Source organism: Atractosteus spatula, chromosome 17 (genome assembly GCF_055471065.1).
Source record: "Atractosteus spatula isolate fAtrSpa1 chromosome 17, fAtrSpa1.hap1, whole genome shotgun sequence".
In the NCBI taxonomy this organism is placed as follows: Eukaryota; Metazoa; Chordata; class Actinopteri; order Semionotiformes; family Lepisosteidae; genus Atractosteus; species Atractosteus spatula.
Window position 1 is genome coordinate 14,949,667 of NC_142722.1, and position 12,013 is coordinate 14,961,679.

Consider the following 12,013-nt stretch of genomic DNA (forward strand, 5'->3'; position numbering starts at 1 on the left):
ATGGTTATGGCAGTGGGGGTGCCATTTATTTTAATTAACGTCTTTCAGGGGCAGCAGCTAAGAAGAAAAAGTCTGCAACCTACATGCATGATTCTTAGTTTGTTCATGCTGGAAGATGTTTAAAATATCTATATTATGCGACTATTTTTATGCAGGCTAAAAATTCGACAACATAAGAGATGCAAACCGAAAAGAGCTTGCATTTCACCATTGGCTTCAGTGAAATGTGTGCCTTCAGTCTGTGTGCCTTTTTTCTGCTCCCTATATGGCCTGTCAGCTGCTTCATGTCTTCAACTGACATGGGGTCCCAAGTACGAGGCAGTAGTCCTTTTAACTGATTTTTATTAAAATACTGTCTGCTGCAAGGAAGATATCAGGACAACTCATTGGCTGTTAAAAAGAACACACTCGAATGTTTTTTGCTAAATATATATGTGTATGATTTGCTCATTGTGGCCGCTGTTTGTGGTTGTGTATCTGCAGATCACAGATTATTTTGTACTCTACGTTGCTGTGATCACTAAGTGATTGTTCTCAGCAACGGCTGCCATTTTTTTTCGTCATATCTGTCCTCCAGGATGAGCTGTAACAGGATTGCTAAATATATGGTTTTAATGTCTGAATGTTAGAAAGAAGAACACTCTGTACATAAGAAATGTTCCACATGTGAGGAGGTCACATAGTTAGAAGCAAAGAGGTATTGAGTCTCTCGTCCAACTATTTGCTGTAAGAAGCCAGGGTTGACTGGGTGACTTGCTCCAGACATCAGACCTTTGTATAAATAAAAAAAATTATCTTGTTCTCAGCTTTAAATTCACTGCCTCATAGTAGACAAATTGATTCTATATTTGTACGAAGCAGAATTTTTATGCTGTAAAATCAGATCTGATGTTTTTTTTTTTATTTAACCATTTTGCAGTTGTCTGCCGCAAACCCTGTACAAATAATCAGAATGGCCTCTTCTCATTTGGAAGCTTTCAGCCCATCCTTCCTGATTGGTTGCTTCCAGCACCATCTTGAGAGAAATGAGCGTTGTGCATGCTAATATCCATCCTTGTGTTTCAGCAGTTTCCTTTGTGTGAACTTTCCTGTGAAAATGAAAGAATAGTCAGGATTCACATGAATGGAGGCTGTAATGGGGGATCTTTTTTTTTATTAATCCATTTTAACAGAGGGTTGAACAGTGTTCTGTTGTGTCATCTCATTATACTAGTCCTTTAAGAACATAAGAAATGTTCATTCCATTTGGCCCAGCTTGCGCGCTTTATATATATATGCGTTCCATAACTGACTATAAAAATGAAATAAGCACTCAGCACAGAAGTTTATCAATTATTTAAGGCCTGTTTACACTCTTTGCTGTCAGGCTTAATGACACAACTCCATTACCTCATTGCCATCCCGCATAGCTCTTGGTTGGGGGAGGATGAACAGCGCAGCAGAGAAAGCTGCCCTTTAAATCAATTTCCCAGAATTACTGGAGACCATCTGCTTTGTCTGGGAATCTGCATCCCTTGGGACCCTTGCTCTGACTTCAAGTATGCGCTCACTCAGGATGAGTATCTGGGATTCCCCGGGCAGTAGAGCACATTTGGATCAGTGCTGCTTGGGTAGGATTGGGATTAGCTGGCCAGTTCAGTGGAAGAGTGATCTCGCGACTTTCCCTGGCTGCCAAGTCACAGAAGAACGCACCTCTCTTCCAGTGGCTACTGACTGTATGTTGTGGTGACGTTTGTGCCAGGGCAAATGAGTATCTCAACATATAGGTGGGCTGGAGGAAGCTGGACAGGGGCTGTTGCTGTGAGGCATAATGATAAAATTGGTATTTTCGACCCAGAGAAAAGAAAGGGTTAAACCTCTAATGGGGCACAGTGGGGAGTGCGTCTGCGGCACGAAACTGCACTGGAAGTGGTCTGTGGCCTGGGGGCAGGTCCTGTGCTTTTAAGCATAGAGAGTATTCGTTTCATCCATGTGGATTTGGATCTGTCGCAGCGTTATTTTGCACTACTAAAGTGTTTTTGACTGTATTATACTTCAGAATTTCAGATGCTGTTAGATTTTGCTGTGTAGTGAAGTTTCTTCAGTGAGTGAAACATAATGTACTCATACCTAGGTGCGCTTTCTTTGGTGCCATGTCATATAGACAATAATATAGATATTACAGAGTGCATCATGATTGCAGTTTTGAGTTTTTGGTGGGGTTTAGTTTTCATTGTGACATCCCTTTAAATGTGCCTTTGACTGACTGTTTCCCATTTTAAAACACCAAAGCTATGCCAATTCCAGAAGTAGGTGCTTTATTTTTTCTTAACATCACAGCTGCTGGGCAGTTTGCCACATTCATTTCTCAAGTAAAATTTACAGGTGATGCTGGTCACTAATTCCAGAGCCATTTAGCTGTTCAGAGCTGCATTTTACCAACTGTTCTTGAATGTTCCAATCTATTCTATTCATTAGAACAGGGATGTTTTTAGTGTCCAGTAGTCACAACTGTGATGTTTTGTAATGAGAATCCTTTATCTAGAAGGCAATTAATAGTTTTCTCTTAACTGAGTTCTAGTCAAGAGGCAATGACTGCTAATTTTGAAGAGAGGTCTGTTGTAAAACAAACACTAAGTATGGTGTATTGATCTCTTCATTACAGTCTTAGCTGGGAATGCTTATAAACTATGTAAGGAGCTAAGAACACTAGAAAGGTTACAGACAAGAGAAGGTCATTTGATCCATTGTGCGCATTTTGTTGCTTGTAGATTATTGATCCACAGCTGTTTATTGAGAGATCATGAATCAGCTTTGGCAGTGCAGCTGGTCAGGCACTTGTCCCCATCTTGTGAGGTTAAAACATAATGAAACATACTGTACTCTTTTCATGGAAATAGTTTTCATGCCAAAATGTCAGTGAACTAGTAATAGTATGTACCAGTACTGTGGAGGTTGTAGGAGAACTGTCACTTCTGTTGTGGAGTGTATCGGTAGCTTTGCACAATCAAGACCAGCCTTGGTTTATTTACCACAGATTTGTAAAATTCTGCATCATCCATTTCAGTTTTTAGTCAAGGCGTTTTGAATATATCTGGTCTGGATATGAAGTGGAGAATTAAACTGTCCAAGCAATTATTAAATACTAGCAATTGCCACTCTGCCAACACTTAAAGACATCAACATGCAGACTACTGATGCATTAGTGAATTCCTGCACTAGTATTGATGTTGTTCAATATGGTTTTATTGTTGCAGGACATTTTCACCAGAGATCTGGATCAGACTTTTCTATGTGCCACAGAAATTAGTGGCTGCCTGTTATCGTCTTACATTGTTAGAATAATGTTAAAAAGCTTTGGAAAACAAGGTGGTGACATTTCTGTTTTTCAAACAGAAGATAATATCAAGTTTATCTCTAAAACTTTAATTTGGAAATATATGCATTTTTCCAGTGCACAACTTAATTATTATTTTTTATTCCAGGGGGTCGTTGAAAACCTTAATTCACACTGTACACCTGCTTCAGAAGCAGACCGATTTGGGACGCTTGCCAGTAGCTGATGTCCTTTATAGGTAAGTAAATATGTATGACTGGCCAAAAGCAAGCTTCCATTATTCCACTTTTTTCCATTAGCTTTGTTTTTTTTTTACTTGTTTATATTGATATGTATAGTTGCTGGCATTGGTCATGTATCACTGAAGGAAATAGCAGACCTGGCTGATCTATCAACTCGCACCACCTCAAGGGTTTACAGACAGTGAATGCATTACTGGAATAAAAAAATAAATGATTTCACTGGCTCTGCCTTGGCAGGTTACTGTTACTGGAGGGGGGACCTGGGTCCCCATCGTGTCTGTTAGGTGGCAAACACATCGTCTCCTGGGGCTTTGAGGACATGCTGCCCGCGCCCGACAGCAGCGCTGCAGGGAATGACAGTAAAGGTGGGTCTGCCTGTCATGTGTGATAGCGGGTGTCTGATCTCATGTAATATGGCAATTGAGAAGATTCCAGGGCTTTACGCATCGTTACAGAGTACAGTGTGCTGTATTAATGTAGTATGCCCAGTTCGGTTCATCGCAAGCCAGGACACAACTTACTGTACAGCAGGTACTGACTGAACAAGGTAACATTTAGTAGACAATTTACTTGCCTTAATTGTACGTAGCCTAACTGCTAATGAATCCCTGGGTTTCTCCTGTTTCTTACATGCCTTGTCTTGATCCCAAATTAACAAAGCTTGACCACAAGTCACTGCCTGTATTGACCTATTGCTAACCATGAGTGCATCTGATATGACATTCCTAGCAGTAGACCAATGTAAGCAGTGATTTGTGGTCTGAAAGCTTTTAAATTTAACACAGTCAGCTTACTTTGTAGCTGTTAACCCTTGCTACAATATAGTTTGTAATTAAAGCTCTTGATTTTTTACCCGTTACACAATGGTTTTATTTTGAATTTAGCCGAATTTACATGACTGATTGAATAACAGCCACTTGTACAAGGCTCCTTTGTATCCTACAGTATAATCCTCCTTCAGATTATAGAACCCATCCAGCTAGAAGGAAGCGTGTCTCATCAGTCCAGTTCTGAACGTAGAGAGCTGTCTGATACTGCTTTACAAGAAACATTGTTACTAGTTGTTTTGTACCTTCCTGTAAAGCAAACAATCTTTGTGGGTCTTTAAGTGCTATTTGTGTTGTATTTAATTTCCATGAGGTTTATCGATGTTTCTTATCCAGCAATATTTTTTTTCCTTTGAGCTTTTTTTAAAAGTGATGTTTTTCAGGTGTTAAGGGAAGAAGCATTAATCCTATAAATAGCCTGTAAGGGCAGGTAAATGATTTCTGCCAAGCAGGGGAAGTAGTTCAGTTTTATGCTAATTTGCTCTCGGTTCTATACCCATCTAAACAGCTCATCTTGTGTTTTCCTGCTTTAGAAAGTCTTCATCTCTTATCTGTACACATCTGTTTTTTGTAGTGGTGATGTGTGATGATAAGGTGGTACTGCAAATCAAAATGTTTTCCACTCGAACAGAGTAGTTCAATTTAAAAACCGTGTTCTTCACACAGCTTCAGCAGATGCCATCCAAGCACTTCTGTGTTGGACTCCTTGCAGCCAGAACATTGTTTCTGCTAAGCCAGGCATCATAGGTCCATTGTTTTTCTTGAGTTCTTGCAGTTGTTTTGGAAGGGAGCAGAATGTGTAAAAATGGGCATAATTCATTTTTTAATATTGTGCGGCGACAAACAAGCTAGGATGGCCTGGTTCAGCCGCAGTAAGATGGTGGTGTTGAGGGAGTAACTAGCTGACGCGGGCAGCCTGTTCAGCACCTCGGGCCCAGCGGTGTGCCGACCCTGCTGTGGAAGACTCCTCAGGGGGCCGCTGTGTGGCGGGATCAGGGCGGGGGAGGTCTCCAGCTGCAGGGAGAGAGAAGGCACTTGTCTCCAGAGCCAGGTCTGGACAGTGACGGCCTCGGGGGCAAGTGGGCGGACTGATGGGTCCCAGGATACCAGGTTTAGTGGGAGCAGTCATTGTGGGGGGCTCATTTATCAGAAGCATAGACAGTTTAGTATGTGCAAACAAAAGAGATCCTCGGATTCTGTCTGCCTGCTGTGCATAGGCTGCAGACCTCCCTAAATGAGTGGACAGGCTTTGTTTCAAGCGACTTGCATAAATGATGTACCTGTAAGTAAGAGCTAGCTAGATCAAGAGTTATATCTCTTAACAAGAGAGATCAGTTTTCATCAGAAGGCTCTATGACAACCATTCAGGGGGACATGCACGTTTTATATGGATTTGCATTCCATTGATATTTTAATGTCAATAATAGCCCTATTTTCATTTCGATTAATAACAATATAACATGAAATAATATCTAAAATTAATGAATTAATATACACATTTTACCATATATTGTGATTCTTGGCCTTCCTTTCCCCTGCTGAATTCTCTAATCTCAGGCTCGAGGCAGAGTCTGAAACTGCTGGTATGTCAACACAGATCGAGCAACAAGAAAATTCACTGTTTTCACCACTGTAGTCATTACATAATTAAACTCATTACTTCAAATCTTGGCCCAATGGTCAATGCCTGATAACCCCACAGCAGTAAATTAGTCAAAACAATCCATTTTATTTCAGGCATTGTGATCGTGTCCTGTCGTTGTCTTTGCAGATGCAGATTTGGGACGGTGTCTTGCCACTGATGGCCTGTATCTTTATACGACAAACTCCTTTGGAAAGGGAATCAGCAAGCTTGGCTCAGGGCTTCATGGGACTCTACGGTAATGCAATGCTTTATTTATAGAAATGAAGGAATCTGGAGACCCTGTGAATATTAATTCACAACCATTTACATAAAAGCAACAAATTACCTGCTGGCCAACTTGCCAGGACTCCTGCTTTGGAAATGTGTTGGGATATCTTACACTTTTACAGTTATTGAAGATGCTTTCTTTTTATCACGCTAAGATTTACAGTAGAGCTTCAAACTACCCTTATTGGGACGCACTCTTTTGTGTACTGAAAATAATTGGTGGACCAGAAGTATTGCAAAATGTGTTCAGTCTTTTTGGCAAATGAAGTTTGGGTAGACACGCTTCCGATCATGTTTTGCAAGCATGTGCAATTTTTGCTTAAAATAGCTGGGCTTGGCTGTTCATCTCATCCATGCCATCATAAGGCTGAGGGGACAAAAAAGTCAAGAGAACCTTTTTAATTGTAAAAGAGGCTGCAATCGCTAGTTTCCTTTGGCCTGGATTCACTAAGTGTGGTACATGATTGGGTGAGCACTGCCAGGGACAGGCTTGGGGCTGGTTGGCATTGCACTTGTCAGCTTGCAGTGATGTCATTGACAACACATCTGCTCCTCCAGTTCAGGCTAACTCTCCTGTGAGGCACTGTAGCGCTCGCAGGGTGCCCAAAGATGAACAGCTGTCATGAGTAACTGGGCTGCAGGAACTTGTCTGCCCTGCCTTGTTCTCCCTGGAAGGGTGCAGGAGTCATTGCAGTGAGCTGAGAAATAAGGAAACAAATTATAATTTCGAATGGATGTGGATCTGGAGAAAGACAGAATTACACATTGGAAGAAGATGATGACAGTTGGAAGAACTGTGCTATTGGATGTTGCGTTTCTATGTCTTCCTGTTATTTATATTCAGGGACAGGTGTAATAAAACAGGTTGAATAAAACAAGCAGCTCCTTGCTAACGTATTCAAGAAGGCCTCTTCACATTACTTTTTGCGAAAGACTCAATCTCAGAGGATCCCATCCTTGTGTCCTTGTGTTAATCCCGTGCTTGTCCCTCAGGGGTTTCGTGTACTGTCGGAATGAGGAGCTGGAACCCGGCTGGATAGCGTTCGGCAGCGGCAGACTCCTGCACCGGCCCGCCTCCTTCGATAGCAAACCTCATTACCTCTTCCAGGTCATTGACCCCTTCAGCCTTCAGGTACGAGACACCTGATGTCACTTGCCCATCAGGAGAGTGCAAATGACAGATGGCGCTGTGACACTTCTCAGTCCTCGTCTCGCTGGTCTACGAGCAATTCTGAAAGCTTGTAGGGATCACCTCTGCCATTACGCCACCTTAGAGTTTCTGAATTGCAGTTAAGCTAGGTTTTACATTGTTGTAGATGAATCTTTCAACATATTTTCATTAAGGATAAGATTTGAATGTTTTTTTTTTAATTGATACTATAAATTATTGCTTTGTCTAACCCTGTTGCTTTCCTATCCTGGTCTCTATTGCTTTTTTGCTGGCTGTTTTTTAGTTTGTCGTTTTAAAAAAAACAGGTGATTAGTAAAAAAGCAGCTGTTTTGAAGGCCTTAACTCATAAGATGTCACCTTTTCCTAAATTGAGACCTGAGCACTGTAAATACACCAGAGCATATTGTAAGACCCGAAGGCTGTTAAAGTCCGTGTGGCAGACTGGAGAAGGATACATACTTTGCAGGCCTCCTAGTATATGTTCTGGTCACACCTCCTACCACGCAGTCTTTTCAGATTTCATGTGCATCTTGTGAATATAATAAGGTGTTATAAGTAGTTTTTGTTCAGAATTAAAGAGTAGTATCACACTAAAGATTTTACTTTTTTTCCTGGACAAGTAGCAGAAATCTTCCTTTGGATTCAGTTTGGGTTGCCTGGGGTGTTGACGATGTCATTGGAGACAGGGTTGTGTTTTCTTGTGTTTCTGCAGGTGTGCCAGATTGTCCCAGTGCCCGCAAATCACTTCCCTGTTGGCGGCAGCATGACCACGGTGCATCTCTGCTCTGATGGCACCTATGTGTACTGGATCTGGTCCCCAGCAAGCCTCAATGAGAAGACACACAAAGGACACTCAGTGTTCATGGACGTGTTTGAGCTAACGGTATTTCTGCCTTCATTGATGTCAGCGTGTTATGTCAGTGATGAGTTATTATATGAGTCACTTGAGATAGCTGTACATGTTTGCTTGCTTTCGGTGATTATTCAGGTTTTGTTTTTTTAATGCGGTGGCATGCATGAACACATATTTAAACTACAATTTAAATTACAATTCAATAGATATTCTTGTTGAGGAAATTAATAAGTAGAAAGAGGAAAATTATCGGTGGATTTTATTTTTTCTTACTGCTGCATTTTACCCACTGTAGATTTATACTGCAGAGTGTGTGTTTGATTTTAATGTTTTTCTTAATGTCCTCTTGTTCCAGTACAGTGTATGAAGGTGAACCATATGCAACTTCAGCTGATCTGCATCTTAACTTGAAAGTTAATTTCCCATTAGAGATGGTCTTTTTTTTAGTGCTTTATTTTGTGTTTTTCTCCAAAATGTACCTTAGGTGTCATGCCTACGTTCCATGCGGTTGTGTTTGCTGCAGACTCTTGTTTTCGGACCAGATGAAGTATTTTGTTGAGCGATATCTAGAGGTCATAGCTTTTGTCTCCCCTGAGGAACTCTGGTTGTATGGCAAATCGTTCATCAGTATTGACTTTTAGGCAACAGTGTAATTAATTTTCCATCTATGCAAGTAAGCAAATATTTAAGCTATGTGCCTGAATAAATTTTGACGTTTTTGTCTGGATTTAGTTGTCAAATTGGATGCTGAATTTACAAATGCTAAAGTCTGTTAAAAAATAAGGCAAATAGTAAATTTCTTGTATTTAAAATAATAGTCTGTGTTGCTACGTCTGTTGTGAGTTGTCAGGCTGTGTTTATACAGCGTTATTTAGAAGATTTTGTATGATGTATTTCTCCTCCCACAGACGCAGAATGACACGTGCGCTGCCGGGGTCCTGCAAGAGAGAACCATCCTGATGAGGAAGGAGGGCGAGTCTTCCAAGTGCCTGAACGAGCTGCTGCTGAGCCGCATGTCTCGCTTCAGGGCGTCCCACTCGGCGACGCTGGCCGCGCTCACCGGCTCCACCATCACTAACACGCTCAAGGAGGAGCAGTCCGGTAGGCGTGGCAGTGTGGTGCCAACTCCCCCTCTCCCTCCTCTGTCAAGTCAGCTTACCGTGGGGAATGTGTTTCATGGGGTTAGAGGCTCTGTTCGAACTGCTGAGCTCAAGGTGGACACAAGCATCCCAGTCCTGAGCTTTTGTGGCTTTCCAGCTTTCATTTACATACCTGATGGATCCTCATTACGAATCAATGAGAAGCTCAGTGTTAGACCTGCTTCCTTCTCTGCAGTGATGACTTTCATCTAACTGTTGCAATCAGCAGCACATTGTAGCAGCCCTTATAGGCCTCACAGGATTTGATAAGAAATGCTATCTTGGGCCATGCCATAAAAGACCCTCAGAATACTAGTATATTCTTGTATATGTTTCTTGGCTTACCATAAATTCGACTTTGACCCCCAGTGGCAAGCTACAGGATATTTTCTTGATTCATTCTGCACGTCTCTGAATTGAAGGAGACTTCCTGAGAGTACTCGGGGGGGAAAATTGCAGCCTCTGAGGATATTTGAATCAGTCTGTGACACTGCTATCAGCACATCCATTTCAAGCAAGAACATGAAATTAGGAGGTGATTGTGCTGGTGCTTAATTTGATCAATAATTTAAAATTACGAGAGAGAGACAGGAATAATTCTTTTTTTGTTTTTTGTTTGGAAATACAGATATTTGCATGCAAAAAATCTGAAATATGATCATTTTGCCCTAAAAGCTATAAATTAGACACCAGAGACCAGTGCAAGTATAGTTTACTTAGAGGACTTGAAGAACTATCGTCATGAAAGGCATGACAGTAATACAGCCTTCTTCAAATCCGTTCATAAGATTTGTGGAAATTATCTCTTTAAATGTGTGACGCGCATCTGTAAATACGTTGACTGTCAGTTTCCACAGGTCTGTGTTTCTGACAAGCCTCTGGGTGTTGTCTTCTGTTTGCCCCCAGCTGTGAACACCAGCTGTGGGCTTCCGCTGAAGACCCTGCGCAAGACCCCCATGTACACCTGCGGCACCTACCTGGTCATGCTGGTCTCTCCCCCAGGGGTGTCTGGGAGCTCCGCCACTCGTTCCCTGTTCGGGGGCACCAGTGGCCTGTCGTCTCTGAAGAGTAAGAGCAAATTATTATATTGAAATACAATCATTTAAAATTCTTTATTTTAAATGCTTTTTATATGTTATGAAGTGATTTTTGAACTTAACTGTATTCTCCATTATGAGATGCTAACAATGCAGTTAAAATAAACTGACAGAATTGGGCTATACATCAGTAACAGTACAGACCTGGGCACTACTGTGTGATACAGAAGTAATAACACAAGTCATATTTGAGTTTTCTTCCCTGTCTGCTTAATAGTGCCATGGGATTAGGTTTCATAAATGAAACAAAGCAGTTGATGCTTCCTGGAGTAGATTCTGTCTTGGTGTTAGATGAACTGTAATCACTGAAGAAAACCCACAGTTGGCACTGCTTCACAGTTTTGGTGGGATTGGTGGGATTCCATAGGCTTGTTGGGAAGCAGAGTCCAAACCTTGAGATTCAGGGACAGACACTTCATGCTTTTTGATCATATTAGTAGGTTTCTCACCATGCACAGACAGGTTCTATGGCTCCTTTTCTTCAGCATTCAGTCAAGGGTCTTGTGCTTTTCCAAAAAATCATAGTACTGAGCTCGCCTTACTACATTCATTTCCACTGTTCTCTCATTAAGAGCAGTTTACAATCTAGTTGTCATAATGCATTCAAGCTAGTGGCACATCTCGAAGGCATACAGATGATTAAAAATCATTTGATTGAGGCAACACTGCATGGAAAATGTGAATGTGAGGATAAAGACAGCTGTCTAGCGGGACCGACATCTCAAATACAGTATTGTTGTTCAGATCTAGAAAAGGTGGCTTACAGACCCTCAATGACAGAGAGAAATTAGCCAGCTAACTAATTTGCCAACTAGGAATAAAATAAATAATAAAATGTTACAAAGATTATGTAATATTGTTATAAACCTAACTCTTTTTATCCCGATCATTAGTCTTGTCATTTGCAAGAAGTGTATGCAGATCTGTGCTTACTAAGCACTTGCTCAGAATTAAAAGCCTAGATATGTAACAGGTGGAAAAGGTACTGTATGTCTTAACAGGCATAAATAACTGAGTTTAATTAAATGAATTAGGCTTACGGATCATTGCATGGTTATGGAATAAGCATATGTACCCGTTATTCTAATGTTGACAGCTCAGGGACGTTTGTTACTCTGTTGTGTGATGCAGCTAAATACCGTTGCTAAATATAAAACATCCTTTGTGTTTTCTCTACTGTTATATTAATAGCTTCTGCTTACATGTGGGATTGACATATTTGCACTATATCTGCCATCACCTTTTACCCTATTTTAGGCTTCATTTGTTCTCAGATTTGCAGTTAGTGCCTGTGCTTTCATCTTTTAATGTCTAGTAAGTCCATACAGTCAGGGTGCTAGTCACATTTCTTACAATGTTTTGTATCCCAGGTCCCTCTTTAATGGCTTCACTTTTTTCAACCTATTCCCTAAACTCATATTCATTTTTTTCTTTAATATTGCAGAAACAGCTGTAC

At 41.0% G+C, this 12,013-nt stretch overlaps 1 protein-coding gene across 4 annotated transcripts in view; it reads left to right on the forward strand.

Annotated features, from left to right (window-relative positions):
* Positions 1 to 12,013, forward strand: part of hectd4 (HECT domain containing E3 ubiquitin protein ligase 4) — an 87,778-nt gene that overhangs the window by 18,624 nt on the left and 57,141 nt on the right. For all 4 annotated transcript variants that reach the window (XM_088935601.1, XM_088935602.1, XM_088935603.1 and 1 more), the window contains exons 3-9: positions 3,465 to 3,554; positions 3,796 to 3,923; positions 6,157 to 6,265; positions 7,291 to 7,429; positions 8,181 to 8,351; positions 9,230 to 9,422; positions 10,367 to 10,528. In XM_088935601.1, coding sequence (XP_088791727.1) covers positions 3,465 to 3,554; positions 3,796 to 3,923; positions 6,157 to 6,265; positions 7,291 to 7,429; positions 8,181 to 8,351; positions 9,230 to 9,422; positions 10,367 to 10,528 — 992 coding nt within the window. The remainder of the gene's footprint in view (positions 1 to 3,464; positions 3,555 to 3,795; positions 3,924 to 6,156; positions 6,266 to 7,290; positions 7,430 to 8,180; positions 8,352 to 9,229; positions 9,423 to 10,366; positions 10,529 to 12,013) is intronic.